The 23,480-nt window shown below is 37.3% G+C and overlaps 2 protein-coding genes across 3 annotated transcripts; both read left to right on the forward strand.

Annotated features, from left to right (window-relative positions):
• Positions 1–10,081: 10,081 nt before the first annotated feature.
• Positions 10,082–14,533, forward strand: LOC137961911 (inositol transporter 1-like). Its single transcript, XM_068808542.1, has 6 exons — positions 10,082–10,854; positions 11,023–11,093; positions 11,197–11,532; positions 12,990–13,097; positions 13,315–13,503; positions 13,722–14,533. Exons 1-6 carry the CDS (start codon positions 10,713–10,715, stop codon positions 14,400–14,402), a joined length of 1,527 nt encoding a protein of 508 aa, XP_068664643.1. The 5' UTR covers positions 10,082–10,712; the 3' UTR covers positions 14,403–14,533.
• Positions 14,534–14,616: 83 nt separating this feature from the next.
• Positions 14,617–17,982, forward strand: LOC137961912 (WAT1-related protein At3g18200-like). Of its 2 annotated transcripts, XM_068808545.1 has the most exons (7): positions 14,617–16,265; positions 16,371–16,433; positions 16,520–16,841; positions 16,956–17,114; positions 17,193–17,344; positions 17,459–17,589; positions 17,715–17,982. In XM_068808545.1, the coding sequence occupies exons 1-6, from the start codon at positions 16,066–16,068 to the stop codon at positions 17,580–17,582; spliced, it is 1,020 nt and encodes a 339-aa protein (XP_068664646.1). In that variant the 5' UTR covers positions 14,617–16,065; the 3' UTR covers positions 17,583–17,589; positions 17,715–17,982. The 2 variants fall into 2 exon arrangements, with proteins under 2 accessions (XP_068664646.1, XP_068664644.1); XM_068808543.1 differs by having other exon boundaries at positions 17,459–17,982.
• Positions 17,983–23,480: the final 5,498 nt, after the last annotated feature.

A 23,480-nucleotide genomic window follows, 5' to 3' on the forward strand; every position in this document is an offset into this window, starting at 1 on the left:
ACTTTCTTTAAAAAAAAAAAAAAAAAAAGCTTTATAATTTGTCGAAGCCTCCGAGACACCAAGGTGACAAATGTACCGGAAAAAAAAAAACCGGAGGCGCCGTAACTCGTTGGACGCACTAAACTTGGACGCGATTTTGATGAACCGCTCTCGGCAGTCGTAAGCCCTGGTTGCAAGTGGTTGATTGTGGTTGAGACGAGCGGAGAACGCCGCAAAGGGAGGAGATGTGCCTCGTGTTTAGGACCACATGTCAAATTGGAGGTAGGTGGTAAAATTGTTGGGGAGGCCACAGACGGCAACACCCGAATAACAAAACCATTTAACGAGTGGTGGTTGAGTTGGGGCGGAGTGGAGACGATCCATTCGAGTCTATAAAGGTGCTTGCTGAGCTTTGCATTTACTGCGAGCCATTCATGCGTATCTTTAACTAGTCGAGAGAAAGAAGAAGGAGCAATCAGGACTAAACTTATTTCTTCTGAAAGAGTTGACAATGAGAAGTAAGAAGTTGCATCGATGAATGAGAGACCTCTTCTGACTTGTCAAGATAATTATTGCCGGAGGGAGATGGGGAGGCCCATCGGTAAGCCCCAACTGGATGAAACCTCAGTCTGAAGCTTCTTTGGCTCCATTTCTCCCGACACAGTTCAGTGGGTTGCACTCCAATTCGACTCCAGGTCCAGTTGTAGTTGAGGTTGTTGTTTCCATGGCTACTTTCTCCTATTCAAATCTTGACTTCTTGAGACAGGTAGTAAAGGAGGGAAGAGCTGCTTCTAGAGCAACTTTAACACCTTCCATCCACCAATTCAAAATGCCGCTCCGTCTCCTTTAGGAAAATGTCATCTTATTTGATCCGTAAACCAAATTATTTACAAGTAGATCGTTCACTTCTGGAAACCTGAATTTGTTGGACAGCAGCGAAAGTGAGGTAGAACAGTTGATTTTCTAAGTAATGAAAGAATCTCATCCTAGTCGTAGCCGAGCTGCCTGCCTGAAAATCAAAATCTGTCCAAATCTTGGGCGAGCTACCAAGACTATCTGCAGGGAATGAAACAGGATCAAATTTTAATTTATTAAATACAAACACTATGACCATGTTGTTTCTTACGGCGGCACAAATGCAAGAAAACTGGTTAAAAGAGAATTTTTGTTCAATAAAAAAATTCTGATTTAAAATTCAGTCTAGTCAAAGTGAAAATGATTTTTTCGTCATTTTTTTCCTATGACAGCACAAACGATCCCTAATAGTTGTCATTTCTCATTCAACTCTTATTAACAATGATAAGACGGAAGATCCCACTGTATAGTCTGTCTTAATCAACCTCCTGATTAAAATCTAAAACTGGTTTTTTAATCAACTTATGACCTGAGTTTACAGTAACTACTTCATTTCTTTCGCTTCTCTTCCCTGAAACATGGCTCTGGATGCTTGGAGTTTCCGGTGTGCCACCATTATCCAGTTGAGTTTCAACCATCTCGCGTTGTTGCTCACCCTGATAGTGGCTGCAATGAATCTGTGGCTGGAATCTACCTAATTGATCGTTTTGGGAGGTCTTTGGCACTGACCAGTCTAATTGATGTGATCCTATCTCTGTGCATCATCCTCTCTGGAGCTTCCTTCTTAGTACTCATAAACTCCACGACGAGTGCAAGGCTGGTGCTTCAGGGTGGTTTGCAATTGAAAGCTTAGCTTTAGATATTGCACCGTCCCTTGGGCTGTGAACTCGGAGATCTACCCAGAGAGCTACGAGATTCTTGTCAATAGCTGCAGCCGTGGGGACTGCTGCAACTTTTCTGATACTTTCTGGAGAGGGTGTACTGGCCTTCGCTTTTTTTGAGGCCTTTCTGCCAGAAACTAAAGGATTGAGCTTTTGATCAGGTTGAGAGGCTGTGGAGGAGAAAGCACGGGGAAATGTTAATGGTTCACAAAGCCTTCTTGAGGATGGAGGAGTCTTTAACTGTTCATTCCTATCATGAACAAAACAACTGTTGGGAGGTTGTTCTTCAGTTGCTCCGGAAGCTCTGTAGATGTTTTTTGTGTTCATCTTCTTCAACTTGGGAGGCTGAAAACCTCCTCGGCAATTCCATTGTTGATGTACTCAATGGCTTTATCACGATGATCATTATTAGGTAAGAAAATAAACAACCACTATCGATAGAAAATATTTTGTTATCAAATCCATCTTCATTAGGTGAAGTGCTTTGTTGTTGGAAGTTTTTTTTTAAAGAAATGACTATTCCTTCTCTCTTTATGTACACACCCAACTTCAACTATTCAAACCATTGTCTTATAACTAGTTATGTCCAAGTTGTTACAACTCAAAATCGAAACCTAACTTGAGGTCACTAAATTTTTTAGTCAGAGCAACCAAATTAGATTAGGTCTATTAAACTTGAGGATTGCCCTATAACATCTAGAGTAAAATGCCTCTAAGATCAATTATTGTTACCCGTCCCACTCAATTTACCACAACAATCAACTTACAATAGTATTTTTATCACTTAGATTTATAGTAGGTAACTTGTTACAATAGTATAGACCCATAAAAGGATTTTCTAACAGCTCACTAGTAGGGTGTAAACGGTATATGAATGAAATGAAATAGGCTATTCTGTATACCGTTCATATTAAGGTATATATAAAATATATGTTTATAATGTATGAAGACAGTAAAAAGTCATATAACAATATACATAACAAGGTCCCCTACGTAGTTATATAAGGATACGATAATAATATCCTTACATAATCGATAAATGGGTAAATGGGTATGGAATAGGTATTATTTGTTTTGTTTCATTTAATAAAATGATAAAATTGTAAACGGGTAAAAATTACTGGATTACATATACGGGTAAGATTTTTTATTCCATTTTCGTTCCATTGTGATACCTTATGCTTTATAAGTATGAGACCTATTGTTAGGTACACAAGATTGTCGTTTCGTAATTCGTTGAGTTGACTTTTGAATTGGGTGAATCAACTTGGTTTTGAAGAAAATAGTTTGGTTTAGGTCTGAGGGGTGGAGTACTGGCCTTGAGCATAACTTGTAATGGACTTGGCTTGAATCTTTGTAACTTGGCCAAAATCGATCAAACTCAATCATTGGTAGCTTCTGGCGAAAATTGATGACATAGGTTAAACTCAAACTATATGAGTCTAATTCAAAACTAGTTTTACTTGATTCAATTTATAATCAACCTTGAGATTTTGCTTAGAGCTTAATTGAACTAGATTTTTAAGGAATTGATCTCATTGAATCAATGGATAATATTAGTTTATTCACAAAAATCACACCCATAAAAAAATAGGTTAAAAAAACATCAATTGCATTTCGTAGGTTTAGGGCTTGTGCATATGTGCAATGTTTTCGCACTAAAACATTAGTATAGTTTACCAAATTAAATTTCATAGATAAACAATCCAAATGCACTGATAAGTCATGCATGCTCTGATAAAATAGTAAAAATGAGCACCCTCGTAGATGTATGTGCTAGCCAAATGAAATTTCTAAATAACCAATGAGTGTTTTTCCATAGGGTAGGGTAATTTCTAGATGTTGTCTTAAATATTGTATTTACCCTAAACCTTCAAACAATTGACATTGAGGAAACATGGTTATTAGGTTGTAGCATGGGAGAATTACATATTTTACCAGCCATATATATTTATTATAAATCTAGCATCAAAGTTTGAAGAACATGGAATTTGTGGGGGGGGGTTGGGGTTTAGTGCACTTTGTAAGTGTAGGGGGAAAGTAGGACGAAAAGTGATGTACTTTCCCCAGTGAAAGTGAGAGGGAAAGTGAAATATTTGTTCGTGTTAGTATGCGCAATGGAGAGTGCAGTGTAAAGTACTTGTTTGTATTAGTGTGCACAATGTAAAGTACTTATTTGTGTTAGTGTGCACAATGAAAAATGTGGTGTAAAGTGCAGATAGATTATTTATTAAATAAAATATTTTGATATATCTGACTTTTAGAAAATTAAATTAATATTAGTTAATAAATAAATATATTAGATATAATAATTAAACAAAATGTTTAATTTTATATTATTAAATTTTTAATCAAATTGTAATTTTTTAATAGCTAAATATGAAATAATTGTACATACATCGTACTACATAGCGTACTACACAAACATCGTAATAATAAAAATAATACAAATATAACTCAATCACCTATTTAATATAAAAAAATTACAACTGTACATACAAAAATATAACACAAAAAATATTTGTCAAATTAGGGTGGGGAAACAGGGTGGATCTAGGTCCATTTTTTAGTTTTTTTTGTCAAATTAGAAGTTGGGGTTTGAGGTTAAGCGTTCGGCGTAGAGTTGAGTTCTTAAAAATATGACTGAAGGGAATGAGGCAAGAACGAAGTTGAGGGAAAGGAAATGGTGTGGAAAAAACCTTGGTTTTGAAGTTGAGGCTCGAGGTTAGGTTGAGTGTTTAGAAATTCCACTTGACCCAAACATTGAACAAAGCTAAGATTACTTTAAAAGATGAAAGAAAATAAAAATAAATTATTAGTTTTAATTATACTTTATAATTAAAAAATAAAATTGGGAAGTAATTAAATACTAAGTATTGCATAATGAAAAAGTCCAAAATATGAATATAAAATAAAAAACAGAAAAAAGAGATTATAAAAAAACATAAATAATAACAATGGTTGTTTAAAAGGAAAAATTATTATAGTAATTATGGCTTGCCTTGGTTTGAGTTACTGTAGCTCGTCTTCCTCACTCAGCGAGTGGAATGACGAATAACAAGGGGTAGACGTCTTAACAAAGAAAACTGTTAAGAGGACAACAGAGGTTGTAGAAGGGGAGAGAAGTCGTCGGTGTTGGGGACGACAAGAGGAAGAGAGTCGAGCGCTGGGAAGAGGTCGTAGAGGGGGCGATTGAAATCGCAGAAAGTTGCGAGTGAGAGAGGAGCTAGAGTGGTTGAAGAGAGGGGAGAGAAATCACCGATGGTTGTCGGTGCTAGGGACGGCAAGAGGAAGAGAGTCGAGCGCCTGGGAGAGGTCGCAAAGGGGGCGATTGAAATCACCGAAGGTCGTGAGCGAGAGAGGAGCTGAAATTTTTTTCTCCAAAAGCCTTTCGTTCGACAGTCTATGGAGGGAAAGTGAATTCAGAACTCGACCCTGAATCACTTTCCCTTGCATTATGCCTAAAACGGGGGAAAGCATATTACATTTATAATTTACTTTACCTCCCAAATTTCAGAGGGCACTACCAGGACATACAATTACATTTTTTTCTTCTATATTTTACTAATATTTTTTCATAGAAATCATAAATAACCTCAAATTTTACACGGACAATTTTCATTCACAACACAAAAATAACTTGAGATTCCTGTTTTTCTTCTTAGAATAGCGAAGGTAGCAGGTCCGACCTCATGAGGAAGGATCGGAAGACCATTAAAGAATTTTTTTTCTTAGATTTATTCGATCCCAGATTGAAGAACATAAAAATGGTTTTTTCTAGGTTCGAGTCTGATTTTTATCTTTGTTGAGATTTTCTGATTTCTAGAAGCTACAATTAAAAGCGAGGAAGCAGCTCTGTCTCCATCCCGATAATCTCCTGTCAAGCTTTATAGTTGTACCACTCGATTCATCTTCTCCGAGTTGGTGTGCCGTGTCATATTTTATTAGAACAGAAATCCACGGTCGACTGGTGATGAGTTTCTTGGGGATCATATCTGTTTCTTTGACTTCCTTCTTTGGCTTCCCTATCACCGTTTAGCCTACCGCAGAGTCTGCACGAGTCCGTCACCGGCGACCGCCACATGTTTGGGACTGAACGGCCCGGCATGTGTGGTTCTGAAGTTACGTCTAGTTCAGAATCATGGTGTACAGGAAAAGTAGGAAACGGTGATATATGCCGATTGTGATGGTTTGGTGGAGGAAAGCGGTGAGGAAGAAGCAGGCGGCGAGGATGAGGGTGAGTAAATACGTCGGTTCAAGTTTGATCACTCGTCACAGTCAGACGTCACTGCTTATCTCAGATTTTAGATACGTCTTTCTGCAGAAAATGGGAAATCTTCGCTTATTACTTGTAATTTCTTCCAATCTCCTTTTAAGTCTAATCTAATCCATCCGCACGCGATGCACGGAATCTCCCAAACATATCGGTCGGTGCCGTAATGGAGAAAAAAAATTTAGCTACCAAGAAGGAATTTTTTAAAACAAACAAAAAAGAGAAGCAGATTGAGTGTTAATATGATCAATCGATGCCCATCATAAACTGACGCTGAACGTTTCTCTTAGAATTCCGTAGGAAATTTCGTGCCGGAAGATTTTAGTTAATTTACTTCTCCCTTTTTTAATTTGCTCATTACATCGCGTTCTCAACCGTTGAAGCTTCGTTTTGATTCTTCTTGGAACGAAGATTTGGAATTTAGTCTTATATTACTCGGGTAAGCACATATGAAATGTTAATTAAAAGATTAGAAATAGTTAAAATTTTTTTTTTTTACCAAAATACCCGTTTGAAAAAACTTATTTATGAAAATAACGACAACCTCAACTTATTTGTAAAACTACCGAACTTTGACGGGTTCAGTGTACATGTGAACAGTCAAAGATGACACGCGTCACTACGTCATCAACGCGATACTGTAGATTAACACATCGTCTGCCACGTTAGTATAGTTGACACATATTCTGCCACGTCATTACATTATAAAAATTTGAATAAAATTTTAAAAAATCGAATACATTTTTTATTACCTTATATCTAAAATAATAAATTATTAAATTTTTTTAATAAACAATTAAAAATTAACTCTTACTTATTTAACATTATTTAATATCAATTAATATTTATTAATTAAAATAAAATAAAAATAAAAGTTATTTTAGAGTTTAAAAATAAAATTTATTTGTATACTTTTTATCACTTTATTTACAAAATAATAATATTTACAAATTTTAAATATTTATAAATAGAAAAATCTAACTCTTACCCATTTATTATGGATTTAAAATATTTATAAATTTTAAAAATCTTACTCTTAAGTCTTACCCATATATTATCGATTTAAAATATTTAAAATTTTTAAAAAATATACAAAAAATTTATTTTAGAGTTTAAAAATACAATTTATTTGTATACTTTTTATCACCTTATTTACAAAATAATAATATTTAGAAATTCAAAATATTTATAAATAGAAATAATCTAACTCTTACCCATTTACTATGGATTTAAAATATTTATAAATATTTATTTTTTACTTTTAACTCTTACCCATTTATTATCCATTTAAAATATTTATAAATAGAAAAAAATTTACTCTTAAGTCTTACCCATATATTATCCATTTAAAATATTTATAAATTAAAAAAATATACAAAAAGTTGTTTTAGTGTTTAAAAATATAATTTATTTGTATACTTTTTATCACCTTATTTAAAAATAATAAATTACTAAAAATATATATTATTTAATTAAAAATCTTACAAAACTTTACAATAATTTTAATTTGGTAGAAATTTCATTAACATAAAATCAAAAATTAAACAGTAATCACAAAAAAATCAATACAGTAATTAAACACCTAAATTCAAATCAATATTATAATTAAATACAATAATTAGATTCAATTAACAAAAACCCTAAAAAATCACCCTCCTAAATCGGTTTTTGAAATTCAAATTTGGGTTTAGAGGGTGAGGAGGGCTTCGATTTTGAGAGAAGGAGCGGCAAGAAAGTGAAATGATAGGGTATTAAGAGAGGGGGTGGCAAGAGGATGAACAGAGGGGAACGGAGAAGAAGAACAAAAGATAAGGCTGAGACAAAGAGAGAGCAGTTGAGAGGGGGGCGAGGCCGAGCGGCCGCAACAGGGGAGAGGTGGCAACAGGTGCAAGGGCGAGAGGAGAGGAGAGGAGAAAGATCGAGGAAGAAACATTAGAACGAAAAAAATATAACGGAGGGCTTATGTTGAGTCAGCTGACATGGCGAGAGATGACAGGGCAAAGAGGGAAATTGATAATGATGTGTCAGATGCCATGTCAGATGAAGGGTAAAAATAATGACGTATTAGCTAATGTGTTATGCTGTACTGATGAGGTTTCAACACGTAAACAATCAAAGCTTATGTGTCGTCTTTGACTGTTCACATGTATAGTGGACCGGTCAAAGTTCGATAGTTTTGCAAATAAGTTAGATCTTTGTTGTTTTCATAAATAAGTTTTTTTAAACTGGTATTTTGGTAAAATTCCCTTAAAAAAAACGTTTGCTTCGTCTGCTTCTCATGGTTGATAATTAGCCTTCACTTTCGATCATCATAATCGCAAGGACACGTGGTTTTATCCCTAATTGCGTGGAGAAACTAGATCGATGAAGGCGTCACATCTCTTAGATTAGTCGGCAAATATGTCATTTTCTTTCACTTGAACAAAGATGCCATCAAACCTTGACAAGAGAAGGGAATTAATCTAAGGGGATAGGAACAAACTGGTCTTCCATTACTCAAAGACTCCTGCAACAATCCATGTTTAGCAGGATTAATCAAAATTGTCTGCACTCCGCATTCGGTTTCTCACCACTCGATGCTGCCACGTTTGGAGAAACGAATAAAGAATGGTGTACCTGACATCAGTTCTTGTTTTCTGTGGCTGCCACTCAGCTCCCGTGGCTTCTGTGCTCTCTTTGTTCTTTAGCTTTTCTGGGAAACAAGCTTGTGGACGTGAATCGGAACCAGAGAGAGGAGGGACGGCTAGAATCGAACTGTGACCGTCCACGTCCCTGGACGCCTCGTATCTGGTGGCGTAAATGCTGAGCAGAATCATATCATCGTTTTATACATTGAAAAGCGTCTTGGATATGTCCAGCCCTTGAAGCATCCAGGGGGCAGTGATGGGCCCGATGGCATCTGAGAGAAAACTGAAAAGATCCTGGAGCCGGAAACGATTTGCCCAGAATATTAGGTCGGTAGGGACAACGGGCGGGCGCTGCAATGCGGAAACAAATATGAAGACAGACTGCTGATTCGTGTATGGCTGTAATCAGGCCGGGAGCCTCCGCGACAAATGAACTGCACCGGAACGTCCCATCTTCACGTGAATTGCTGCCGACGATACGTGAACGCGCGCAAAGCTACCAAACTGCCGACGATCGAAAGCGTTAAAAGGGAGCAAAAGCTTTCCCGGCTTCTGAGACGTGGCACAGTAGCGTCTCGACACGGTTGCCTGTAACCTGCATTTGAACGGCAGATCTAAAAGTAAAGATGTCGGGTTAACTATTTTTAATCACGAATTGAGAGCTTGACAATGAAGCTACTGAAGCAGTTTCAGAGGCTGGCCCAAAAAATACAGGTCACCTGCAAGATTGAGGGTTTGATAATGGCGATTGATGAATGAAATGAATTATTAGTGATAACTCCCCACTTCCAGTATTCGCAACACGTATGCTACATAGCCAGCCATTTAATCCTGTCTCTTCAATCTCAGTCATTCTAATCCGTTGTCTTCTTCCTCTTTATTTGACACGCAGCTTAACACTAGGTGCCTTCCATTTGAGCTTTTAATCGCTTCAGGTGGCGGACAAACTCCCACCTTGCTGCCGTCACGCCACCGTCAGCGTCTGCCGGACCTCCGCCGATCTGCCGTTAGGTGCAATGAACCAGTTCTCATTGCAATTTAACGCTAAGACCGTGAACCCGTACGGGTCGCGTCAATTCTAATTCGGAAAAAGGGTGCCGGCCGATCTGTAAAACCGTAACTCACCGGTGTTATCCGAGTCATAACCGAGGGACACGTGTCGGTGGGTGGTAACAAATTTTTCTTTTTTAATTTAATATTTGGCTTTTTGTCACGTGAAAAATGATTATAGAGTTAGCCATTTGTGGATCTCGATACGTGGTCAGACACTTGAAATCTCCGTAAATATTATATATTTGAAAAGGATAAGGTAATATAAGCATGCCATTTGTGGTTTTCTAGAGGGGTAGAAGTGACCTCATAAAATGGCCAGGACTTTTCGACCTCTCGTCGCCGTCCTTTAACCGGTCGCAGACTGATAGTGCCTCAAAATCTATAAAATCGTTCCCAACGCAGCCCGCGAGGTACACATTTTTCTCTATAGAGCAGGAACTTCTGGGCGTTGGATCCAATTTCGCGAGTTTGGAGTTTGGTCTCTATAGGCGCGTGTCGATCACTCTCTGGCGCCACAAAATCTCGTTCAGATTTTTCATTTCGTTGGGGTTCGTAAGTTCGTCTTCCTCGCTCGGTGCCTTCCGCTGTCCAAAGACTGGAGCATCCGAGGTTATCGGAGAGCCTGTCGGAAAGTTTACGGTTTAGGACTGTGCGGGACTTCCAGAATCTATGTCATATTACCTCATACGGCACTTGGAAGGAACCATATAGGATACAATCTGAAACATTGCTGTTCGAAATTGTCTGTATTGTAGGAAGTCCGATTTTTTATTCTGGCGTTCCATCGGTTTCAGGAACTTGCTATCTTTGTCCCGGTATGAGTCACAGTTTGAGTGTTTTGTTGTTGGCGTTGAACTTCTCGTAGATAGTACAGAAAGGGGGGAGTGTTTTCCTTGTTCTCTTTGTATAGAAAGAATAAAGTGGGGAATTTTACCGTATTTTAGACGGAGTTGATAAAACATCGCATTTTGGGGGTTTTATCGATTTCTCCACTGTTCGTTGAAATTCTTTCTTCAGGATCGACTCCCCTATTAGGTACCGAACATGACGATTCTGTCCGTACCCGGGAGCTCTGGCTCGTTGGGCACTGGTTCTGACCGTCAGGTGTCGTACTTCAGCAACCGATATGTGCTTGGTTTAACATTGACTGCTGGTATTGGTGGCTTGCTGTTTGGCTATGACACAGGTGTGAGAAACCTCTTTTTTTTTTTTTTTTAATTCAAATGATAACTGTTCCCATAAAATTCACTTTATCTGCAGTTGAATTCTAAAAGTTGTTTAGAGTCCTAAATATTGAAAAAAAATTGCCACAAAGCATTTCTGGAGTCTCAGATGTTGAAAATTCTGTTTGCAGGTGTCATTTCTGGGGCACTTCTATATATTCGAGATGAATTTAAGGCGGTTGACGACAGCAAGTTCTTACAGGTACAAGGCAGTGGATAAAGTTTTCTCTACTGTTTGGCAAGAGCAAATTTTCTATTATTATTCATTTAGGAGGGTAAGTTGTCTAAATACTTTAGCTCTGCAGGAAACGATTGTTAGTATGGCACTAGTGGGAGCAATGATCGGTGCCGCTGCTGGGGGTTGGCTAAATGATGTTCATGGACGTAAAAAAGCAACCCTGTATGCCGATTCAGTCTTTGCTGTTGGAGCTTTGGTCATGGCTATTGCGCCAGATCCATATTTCCTTATATTTGGAAGATTGCTGGTTGGTTTGGGTGTGGGAGTTGCTTCTGTTACTGCTCCTGTGTATATTGCCGAAGCTTCTCCCTCTGAAATAAGGGGAGGTTTAGTGAGCACGAATGTGCTCATGATCACAGGAGGACAGTTTCTTTCCTACCTCGTAAATCTTGCTTTCACTGAGGTAAGCTTTATCTTACTTACGTTGACTGGATGCTTTAGATCTTATTTATGATTTTTATAGACCTTCTTAATGGTCTGATATTGATGCTCGTTCTCAGGAATAATTGTAGAATCATATTTTTTAAAAGAAAAAAATTATCATGACAGTAAAGTTGGATAATATTAACTTATAGAAGAATGTGTTTCTATGTTGCATCGGTTCAGCTACGTAGTTTGAGAATAATTCTCAGCTATTTAAATATTATCGAAATTCCTGTGTTTAATTGAAAGTTACAATTATTAGGCTGGTCGTGTTTTGGCTGATTGGGGTTTCAATTGGTAACTTGACATAAAAACAATGGGAGGAGGGTGGTAATGTTTCCTCAAGGCACAACTACTCTTAGGTCTTGTTTAATTTGACAGATCTGCTTATTTATGAAAATCTAATTTTATGGTCAAGTCTAATGGCAATTTTGTTCTCACTTACCAATAATCTATTTTTTTTTTTTTTTTCACAATCAACAGTCTAGTGAATTTTTGGTTTGTAAAATTATTAAAATGTTTTCGGATGCTTTACCAATATTAAAACTGTTCATGTGATTGGGCTGCTTAAGATGGTGTAATCCATGATATGACAAGATTGGTTTATATTATTATGCAGCTTCAGCAAATGTGCCAGTCCTTGAAGAATTACAGGAGCCTTTTTATCCTGTTCAAATATCATTAACCAGATATTTCAAATTGTTTCCTATACTTTTGTCTGACATTTTCAGATTGGGGCGTGACAGTCCATGCTCTTGACGTGCAGAGTGCCATTCATGGTAAAATAGACAATTACTGGCAATGACGACCAAAAGCTTTGTCATCTCTATTTGTTGCTATGATATTTGATGTTTCATATCATATTTTGTCATGATCAAGCAGGTCTCTGAGGCATGGTGCTGGGTGCTGGAAGTGTCTCATTTGCCAATCATTAGAAAGTTCTTATGGTCTTCCTGAGTTGCCAAGCTGTTGTTTAGTGAAGCCCATAGTTCTCATCAAACTGCAGTAAAGAATGATACTTACTTTGCTAGTGCATGATTTGATTTCTGTTTTATTTCTAAAGAAGAAAAGAGCACTTGTCAAAATTTGCATTGTGTTATTATTTCAAAGGATAAAAAAATTATTTTTAGAAAATTTGCATGTAGATATTAGCTCTGTTAACCAGCAACAAAAGCAAAAAGTTCCAAAATTAAAATAAAACTTAGTTAAGCTTGTGATACTTGTTGCTTTTATGATTTCAAAGTAATTGGAAGAGCCATAAAATCTCAACCTAATTTGAAGCTTGATGTTTCTTGCCATGCCATTGAAGCCAGTTCCTCTACTTGGATTGCATACAGAATAAGAGATTCTTTTGTGCTCATCTCTGTATTCATTTGCTTTGTGGATATTGAAATATCATCTAGTGTGTGCTATAACAATTGATCTGTGATTGTTCAGGTCCCTGGAACGTGGCGCTGGATGCTTGGTGTATCAGGCTTGCCAGCTGTCATACAATTCTGTCTAATGCTTTGTTTGCCTGAGTCACCACGCTGGCTCTACTTGAAAGTATGTTCAGTTGAACCTCTCTGTTTTGCTCTTTTATTCTTTTTTTTTTTTTTTAATTTTTGGCAGGGTTGGTTGGCCTGCCTTTGTCTCTGGGGTTACTCAATTCTTTTGCTGTTCCTCTAGCATGGGTTCTCTAGAAGATATTTTCAGCATTTGTCCATGTGAATGTTTTATGTGAGGAATTGTGGGGGTGACTGAACTAATTTACATTTTGCAGAATAAACAAGTGGAAGCAATTGCTGTTCTTGAAAAAATATATGATCAGGACCGTTTGGAGGAGGAGTTGAACCAACTTTCTCTTCTCTCAGAGGAAGAGTGTCATTCTACGAAGTCCAGTCATAGATACTGGGATGTTTTCAAGACAAAAGAAATCAGGCTTGCGTTTTTGGCTGGAGCTGGTCTTCAGGTAATGGAGGATATCTAATATCCCCTAAATCAATACTGTGTTAGTGGCTAAGATTTCATACAATTTTTTTGCCTCCATTCCTGGCTATTCTTTTGGTGTATGCATATTCATCTGTTTTTGTGCCTTTTAGTGCTATCCTTCTGTTTCTTTCTCCTTTTAAGAGAAGGAGAAACTATTAAGGTGTATCAATCCACCTGGAGTTTTTGTATTTTATGCAGGCATTTCAGCAGTTCACTGGAATCAACACCGTCATGTATTACAGCCCCACTATAGTTCAGATGGCTGGGTTTCGCTCCAACCAGCTTGCGTTGCTTCTGTCTTTGATTGTTGCTGGGATGAATGCTTCTGGGACCATGGTTGGAATCTACTTGATTGATCGCTTTGGGAGGCGGCGTTTGGCACTCTCCAGCTTAACTGGTGTGATCATATCCTTGGGCATTCTATCTGCAGCCTTCTTCTTAGAAACATCTGAGACTGGCTCCTCAGAATGTGCTGCCATTGCCTGCAAGACTGGTGGAGCTGGTTGGTTTGCAATTGTAGGTTTGGCACTCTATATTGCTTTTTTCTCACCAGGAATGGGTCCTGTGCCCTGGGCTGTCAACTCAGAGATCTATCCGGAGGCATATCGGGGAGTAGCTGGGGGAATGTCAGCAACCGTGTGTTGGATCTCAAACCTTATTGTGGCACAGACATTCTTATCCGTGGTGGCTGCAGTGGGGACTGCTGGGACCTTCCTAATACTAGGGGGAGTGGCAGTATGCGCTTTCATTTTCGTCTTCTTGTTTGTGCCTGAGACCAAGGGTCTGAGCTTTGATCAGGTGGAAAGGCTCTGGAAGGAGAGAGCATGGGGAAGTGCTAGTGGTTCAGAAGCCCTTCTCGAGGGTGGTGGTCAGTTTTAAATTCAGTCCTTGATTTCAATAAATAAGTTGTTGAACCTCGTGCACTCCCTAAGCTAGGGAGTTTTTTTTGACATTTCAGTGCTACGCATGTCTTTAACTGGTTTGATTGTGAAGAAAAGTATTGTAGACCTTTTTACGGTGTTAGAAATAAATCTTCTAAGGTCTTTTCTCATTCCTTTGGTTTCGAGTTCTCATATTCTACAATAGTTTCGAGTTCTCATTTTCATTTATCCTTTTCCCACGAGTTGAGGCCACCCTCGACTGTTTCACGGTTGCCATATTATATTCTACTGTCACCTTTGTCTATCTTGCTTTGGCAGAATCAGAACACCATTTTGGAATATGGGTAGACTATATCGGGGCAAAAGTCAGATGGGCAGTTCTGAAGAGTGGGCGGAAGGGCTTGGGAATCAAGGAACCAGAGAGGTAGCAATTCCCCACCCCCTTCTTTGTCCCTCCCTGTGGCTCCGCCCCTGATATCTTGTCTCATCTGCTTCAAGAAAAGCGTGAGTGGTGAAGCAGGAAAGTGTTAGCCTTCTGGGACTTGGCTTACCTAGAGCAGATCGGATAAAGTTGCGAGGCATTTTGTGTAGTCTTCCATGTCCATATGACCTGATGCTTTTCAGTGTGAGATTTGTTTATTTTCCTTCAAATCTCAACCCAGGTTTCTTTGTGAAGCCTTCTTGATTGTTCACAAATTACTAACCGGTAGTGGGATAGAAGGGGGAGAAACCAGCTCATATTCGTTCTAACAAGAGGCGGTCTCGACTTTCTGCAGAGAGAGAGAGAGAGAGAGAGAGAGAGAGAGAGGATAGGAATCTGGCGTACCTTCCAATGAAATATGCAAGGGAGGGCCATGAAAATGGTAGCTACAGAGAACTGGTAGGCAATAAACACAACAGTACTACCATTTCACTCCAGAACGGCATAACTAGCAGCCATGATTTGCGCTACAATCATGTACACGTATAGGGCATTTTTTCTCGCAACCCTTCTTAAGCAAACGAAATGCATCTCTATGCCCCGCCTCTCCTTTTTCGTTGGGCTTCGTAAGTTTCAGAAACCAGAGGATGTCCTGATTTCGAGGCGAATCTGCTCCTTCAAATCTCCAATGGGCAGTGGAAAGACCATCCATTTTTTCTGTCTTTCATGCCCTAGCTCCCCTGGAGCTTCTTCTGCAAAAAGTCGTTTTCTTTCTTCGAAGGAGACCGCTAGTCAGGAAGAGTAGTCCGACCCAACGACATGGCAGGCGGCGAGAGTGAATTGATTTTGGCGGCTAAGGAGGGCGTAGAATTATACCAAACTGGTTTGACTGGTGGGCACGAGCTTCGCGTGATCGAGTCGCGTGGGGAGCTACGAAAGCTGCGTCAACCGTGGTGCCTGCTGCCTCCCTACGCTTTCCAGTTTCCATTCGCTCAAAAGATCGTCAGATCTTCAAAAAGGTATCTGCGAGCGTCAAACCAGGAAGTGCAAGCCCTTCGATCTTTTGACGTCGACAGTTTTTGAGTCAATAAATAATCCATCTTTACATATTCAAGAAGAAGCTCCTGCTGTATGTTGTTGATGCAATTCATGCAGTGAGATGTTATCAAATCTTTCTGCTGTTTCTCCTGCAACAAGTCGCCTCGCCATATAGAAGAAGAGGAAGACGAATAAGAAAAAAATGGGTCTTTCCTCTTTGTTGAGAAATGCCACGAAAATTGCTCCTCATGCAAGCTTGATATTTGGGCAAGTTATAACAGCAAGTTATATTATTCTCAGCAAAGTTATACTTGTCAAAGGAATCAGCTCTACTGTCTTCCTTATCTATCAGTTCATATTAGCCACACTGTTCATGGCAGCGCTGGCGCTTATCTTTGAAAGGTGAGAAATCTTTACAAACTGTAAGATAATAAATTTTGAGTTTGAGTCTGTTGTGTTGTTTTCATAATTGAAACAAAAATCAATGTTTTGTTAATTTCTCTTCAGAAAGAAGAGACCTCCGCTGGACAAAGACATCTTGTGCTGGATTTTCCTTCTGGCTTTAGTTGGGTATAAGCAATACTTTCTGAAATTCGTGGAGATTAACATCTTCTGTAAACTCATTTCACATTCAATGGCTTCTGTTTCTATTGCAGGGTAACGCTAGCACAGAACATGCTGGCAGGGGCCTTATACTTCACTTCTAGTACCTTAGAGTCGTCAGTTCTAAACATGATACCTGCAATCACCTTCATTCTATCCCTCATCTCAAGGCAAGAGCAGCTTGATATCCACACTTGGTGGGGAAAAGGGAAGATTCTGGGGACCCTTATCTCTGTTTCCGGTGCTCTAACTTTGATGTTATGGCGCCGATCAACTGATCATTTAATGATGTCCCCAAGCTTCAGAGATAGGATGATAGGACTGTTGATGGTTATTATTGGAGTGATTTCTTTCAGTGCATGGATTTTAATGCTGGTGATCTCATTTTAACTCGTTTGATCTTGTTTGCTTGAATGAAATTCTGATAGGCAGAAAATGTTCTCTCTACTGGAATTTAACAGAGTAAACTCCCATTTTCCTGAATCACAGGAGCCAGTGATACGGAGATACCCAGCCGAGTTGACAATGACTTCTCTCATGTTCTTTTTCGCGACATTGCAAACCTCCGTGATTGCTGCAATTTCAAGTCACCGAGCAACTCAATGGCAGCTCAAATGGGATTTAGAGTTACTAAATATCTTTATCGGCGTGAGTGTCTCTGCCCTTCTTTCCATCAGGTTTTCCAGAGGCTGGGCAGTTCATGTTACCATGTTCTGATTGATGCAGGGAGCGCTGAATAGTGGATTGGCGAACTTCTTTGTGGCTTGGTGCGCAGGACTGAAAGGACCTGTCTTCGTGGCGTCCTTCTCTCCTCTGGGCCTGTTGTTTACCACTGTACTGGACACTATATTTCTCGGCCACAGCATTGAAACAGGAAGGTAATTAAAGCTCAGAAGACGCTGTGAACATCAAAAGATTATGTAATTCGAATCTGTTCAGGTGACAGAGATTGAACTTGTTCATTTTGCTTATAAGTGAAATTGGTGTTACAGTGTTCTGGGATCGGCCATGATAGTGTTGGGTCTTTACATGTTCCTCTATTCAAAGGCTAAGGAAGAAGCGAAACAATTACCAGATGCTGCTGATGGCTCTCTCGCCTCTCCCTTCATTCCATGACGAGAAGGTGTAGATTTTCACATTATTTTCTTTAAACCTGTAAAGGGTAAGATTTTAGGCATTACAGCCTCCAACGGGGATCGATTACCTTGTGTTCTTCGTCAGTTTCTCTTCCTTTTCATCTTTAACCAGATGAATCGCCAGAAAACCGATGGAGCTAATGAGGGCGCTGGACTGTTTCTTGGATTCTCATGCTAATTCAGGAGGATGGTTTTCAAGTAAAGTCGTCTTACATGCCTGTTTTTCTAAATGCATCTCATGTAATTGTCTAACTACAGACTCAGTTTATTATATGTACAAATGGGAAGGTCAACAACTTCCCCACTAGCTTTCTATACTGCCTTGTCTTTTTAAAAACTGTTTTATCCTGACAAAACACGTCAAAACTCCTATAGTTTCTTACACAATATCTATAATATACTTCTTCTATTACAATACTTGGATCTCACTGCGAGCCACCTCAATACTAAGAGAGTATTTCAATAACTCCAAATCCTTAGTTGAAATATGTGACTATAGGTGGTATTTCATATATTTTATTCTTTGTATGTCGCTTTCAGATAGAATAATATCATGGACAAACAAGCTCAACTCTCAGAGAGAGAGAAACATTAATTTCATCATCTTTGGTACACTTCCACTTAGGGGTGGTTTTGAACTGAGCCGGCTCGCGAGCAGCTTGTGTTTGGTTCGGTTCCGGCTCGTAATATATCGAGCTCGAGCCGAACTTGAATTCAGAAATGGGCTCGTTTAGGTTAACGAGCCGAGCTCGAGCAGACCTAGGTTCGGCTCGTCGGCTTGCGAGCCGACTCGTTAGGTTCGGCTCGTCGGCTTGCGAGTTGACTCGTTAATTTAACGAGCGGCGGGATGGGGCAAATTTTTGGGAATCTCGCACTCTCCCGAAATTTTTTTTGGGGTCTCTCTCTGGCCCTCGCTCTCTTCGTCTCTTCCTTACCTTCTCTCTTCTTCCTCCGAAATTCCCTCTCTTGGCCTCCATCTCCCTTCTCCCTCTTGTCGTTGTCGCACCTAATTCTTCCCCCCGCTCATCGCCTTCTCTACCTCTCATCGTCGTCGCCGTCGACTCCCATAGCGTCGCTCGTTGTACCCCAACTAGGGCGGTTGCTCTGGACCCTCTCCCGTTGTCGTCACCCCCTACCACCGCCTGCTGCCACCGTCAAATCAGTCGGCCACCGCTCTCACCGGAACGGCACAGAACCCTCGGATACCTAAGTTGAGCGGGGAAGATTATTTTCCCCCCTCGACACTCTGTCCAGCACAACGTGGGAACTCGCATGTGCAGTTCACACATGCGAGTTTCGCATGTGTGATTTTTATAAAAAAAAATACTTGCAAATCCTATTCTCAGACTGATTTTCCTCTGGACGATGCAATAATACGTAAAAATATAGTGTGTTAAAGTTAGCGTTTGATCAAATTTTTTTATTTATTTTTTTATTTTTTATAATTAATCATGTACACAGTTAATTGGCTCACGTAATTATTGTATTAATGTATAATAAACTGCAATCATTAAATAATATAATATATAATATAATTAATTAATATATTAATTTATTTTAATTATACATTAAATTACTTATTTGTGTTGTAATCATGTTTTTTTACCTAATTTGGGGTTTAAATATTATGTTTTAATTAAGTATACTATTATAAGTTAATCATTTTCTTATTTTGGGGCACTAACACTCGAAACTGTTTTCCAATGTATAAGAACTCGTCGACACTAACACCAAGTTTGAAATTGAATTTTATGTAGAGGAATTAAATGAATTTGAAGCAGGAGATGAAGATGAACTTCAAATTTTAAGTTTGTTGACTAACCCCCTTATAATTCTCATATCCACTGTAGCTTCGGAATCATTATTTAGTGCTGGTTATCGTTCTTCCTTGGTACCAAATACATTTCAAACTTTGATTTGTGGCAGTGATTGGGTTCGGACTCTTCACGGTATAAAGAAAAATCAAAAGGTGAATTTCTTTGATTAATTATTTATTATGATATTTTTTAGTATATTTTTTAGTTTTATTTATTAAAATTTTGTTTTATGATTACAGCCTGAGAAGAAAAGTGCAGAGATAATGCTACTCGCTACATGATTTTTCATGTTTTTCTCATCATGGTAATTTTAATATTTTTAACGACATTAAGTAACTAGTAGTGGAAGAGTATTTTTTTATCTGACAATAACTAATTTTTTTTTTTTTTTTTTTTGTCATAGGTGGAGATTTTTCTCAAGCAAGGATGTATATTATTTTCTAGCATGAAGAGAAATAACTATAGTTTGTAAATTTATAATGGATTTATAGTTTTTATTTGGGTGATTGTAAATTGATAGTGATATTTCATTTAATTTTGTTGTGTTTGATTATTGTATGGAATTTATTTATAATATTATGCAATGTATGGAGTGTTTAGACTATTTTATGGAGTGTATAAATAATTTCTTGGAGTGTTTATGGAATGTATAAACAATTTTATGGAATATTTATGCAGGTATTATGTATGTTGATTATGCCCAATTTTAAATAGTGGTCATGTCAAATTTTATACAGGTATTATATATATAGATTATACTTAATTTTAAGTAGAGGTTATGCCCAATCTTATACATGTATTATATATATAGGTTATGCCCAATTTTATGTAGAGGTCATGCCCAATTTTATGTAAAATGTATGCATAATTTTATATATATTTTATTTGATATATATTTTTTGAAAAGTTTTAAATGTATGTTGAGGCTCGAGTTCGACTCAAACTCGGTGGGCTCGAGCTCGATAACAATTTTAGGCTCGAGATGAGGCTCAGCTCAAAGCTCGGCTCGAACATAGGCAGGTTCGGGCTCAGCTTGACTCGATGCCACCCCTACTTCCACTCATGGCCTCCTACACAAGCTTGGGAACAAAAACAAACAACAAGGAAGAAAAACACGAAAAGAAAGAAACAAATGCAAGAGGTAAAAAATTTTAATAGAGGATAATAGAGTGTTATGCTTAGGTGAGGAGGCTTATGTAAAACAACAAGAAGATGAAGATCATTAGCAGAAGTCGAACTAATAGGATTTGTGGCCGATGGTACATACATTGGAACAGGAGAAGAGGGAGGAATATGTATTACTAGAGTACTAACAATGGATGAGGTCACTGATAGATCAACACCAAACAATGAAACAACAACCGAGTCCCCTTGACAAGAAACAATATCTAAAGACACAAGAATAGCCAAGGGCACACATAAAGGGGTTTGAACCAAGGGATGAATCTAGAGAGGATCCAAAAAATGGAAATAACTAAAAAGTGCAACTTTAGCAAAAACATAGAATTCCAGAGCCATAGGATCATAACAATGTTATTTTTTGGGTATAAAAATATCATAAGAAGACATTTAATAGTACACGAAGATAATTTATTAGATGAAACACCAACTTGAACAAGCCTTGTACAACAAAAAACATTATGAGCGAGTTCAATCAAATGAAACTAAAATGGAACCTGACCTTTCAAAACCAAAGAAGGAACTCGGTTAATCAAATAACATACAATAAGTATAGTTTCATCCCAATATGACTTAAGAACTTTCGTATAAAAAAGTGAAAAATGGGCAACATGAAGTAGACAGTGATTCTTCTTCTCAATAACTCCATTTTGTTGGGACTGTACATGCAAGATATCTAATGAATAATACCATGCTAAAAACAAGAATTCATATGTTCAAAACCATCATCAATACATAAAATTTGGACAGGAATACCAACTTGTGTTTTTATTTATGTACGAAAACAAACAAAGACATCAAACTATGTTGTTTATCTTTTAACAAAAATACCTATAAATTTGACTAAAAGCATCAACAAATATGAAACACTAGAAATCTGACATGGAACCCGTATATCAGAAAGAACTAATGAAAAGGAGAAGAACTTTGCTTCTCACTTCTTCCAAAATGTGAAAAATGATGATGTTCACTCAACTGAAAAGACTCGCACTCAAAGTTCCAACATAAAGAAAATAATGAAAAAAGTTAGCAAATTTTCTCTATAGATCGGATGCCCCAATCGAAGATGTCAGTCGTATGTGAAAGTATAATTGGGCAATGCCATATGGTGGTCTTCCATACATTCATCAAAATAATGGAGCATCTTGTACCAATTGTCTTCTTTGACTCAGGTCCTAAAAACACAATAAAATGAAAAGAAAGTAATTGAACAATGTAATTGAGATGTAAGTTCATTAATGCACAAGAAATTTGCAGGAAACTGAGGAACATAATTGATAGAAGTCATTGAAATAGAGAGAGAAACTCAAACAATACATTCACCTTCACGACCAGTAACGCTTGTTTCTTTGATCGCCACATGTTGTCACATCATCACGCTATGTCGTCAACTTTGACTGGTCATTATGCCACTTATTTTAAATAAAATTCTTTTAGTTTTCAAATCTATTTAACAAAAAAAAATTACAAAAACTAAAATAAAATTTAAATTAAAAATATCTTAAATTGATAATTGAAGGTTTAATTACATTAGAAAAATATTTTTAAAATAATTAATATACACATTTTATTTTTTTATTATAATACATAGAAGGTTTAGAAATGTGTACTGTTAAATAAGATTTTTAAAACCCAAAATTAATTTTAAAAAAATATTTTTTAAATTACAAAACAACATAAATGAAAGGAAGATGGGAGAAAAAAGACATGACGACGTGGCATGTTGTTGACATGTGGATACTAGCGTGGTAATTTGATGACATGACACAAGATGTGTCATAAGCTCCTTCGACTGATGATGTGGCATGATGCCATGGTGACATATGGTGGTCAAAGTTGACACGTGCGTTATTTATATGTAGGCCGTTGACAAATTAAAGTAGCCAACTTTGATCCATCAACAACCCAAGTATAAAGTCCAATGCATGCCACACGTCAATATTGACTACCCCATGTCACCATATGAGCATGCCACACTGCCAAACAAGGAAATTCATGTCACGTCATCTACCACATCCTCAAAGTGCCATGTCAAGGTGCCACGTTAACAATGTGTTACGTCACCCCTTCTTTTTTCCCATTTTATTTTTATTATTGATTTTCGTTCTTTTTGAATTTAAAAAATATTTTTTAAATTCTATTATAGGTTTTAAAAAATCTTATATGGTGTACATCTTTTATTACCTTCTATTTATAATTAAAAACACAAAATTTTTATATTAATTATTTAAAAAATCCTCTTATAATCCAATTAGCACCTTTCATTATGGATTTTAGATATTTCCTAATTTAAATGTATTTTATTTTTTAAAATAATTTTTTGATACATGAATTAGTACCTTCTATTTATTATTATAAAATATAATTTTTTTACAATAATTAATAATTCTTCTTCTAATCTAATTACCAAGTTTCATTATCAATTTAAAATATTTGGTAATCTAGGGTTTTGTTAATTACATTAGATTTTTTAAAATAATTAATGTATATATTTGATATTTTTATTATAATAAATAGAAGGCAATTAAACATGTACCAACAAATAAGATTTTTAAAACCTAATTTTTTTTATAAAATATTTTTAATTAAAAAAGAACTTTAATTAATAACAAAAGAAAATAGGTGAAAAAAGCCGAGCTGACATGGTATGTAACTGACTGGGATGATGATGTGGCAAGTGATGTGGAGTCATGGTCAGTCAAAGCTGATGTGTTACGTTAGACTTTCTAGGTGGGTTGGTGAGAGTTCACAGTTGGATATTTTTGAAACTAAGTCTCTCGAGTGGTTATTTTCATAAATATTTTGTTTAAAATGGTTAATTTAATAAAACTCTCTGTCTGTGGGCAAACTAATTTTAATTCTTTTTATGAGTGGACGCAACA

This window comes from Aristolochia californica, unplaced genomic scaffold (genome assembly GCF_029961685.1).
Source record: "Aristolochia californica isolate CCGP_79_NKW_82.1479 unplaced genomic scaffold, dmAriCali1.0.hap1 SCAF_4, whole genome shotgun sequence".
NCBI classification, from domain to species: Eukaryota; Viridiplantae; Streptophyta; class Magnoliopsida; order Piperales; family Aristolochiaceae; genus Aristolochia; species Aristolochia californica.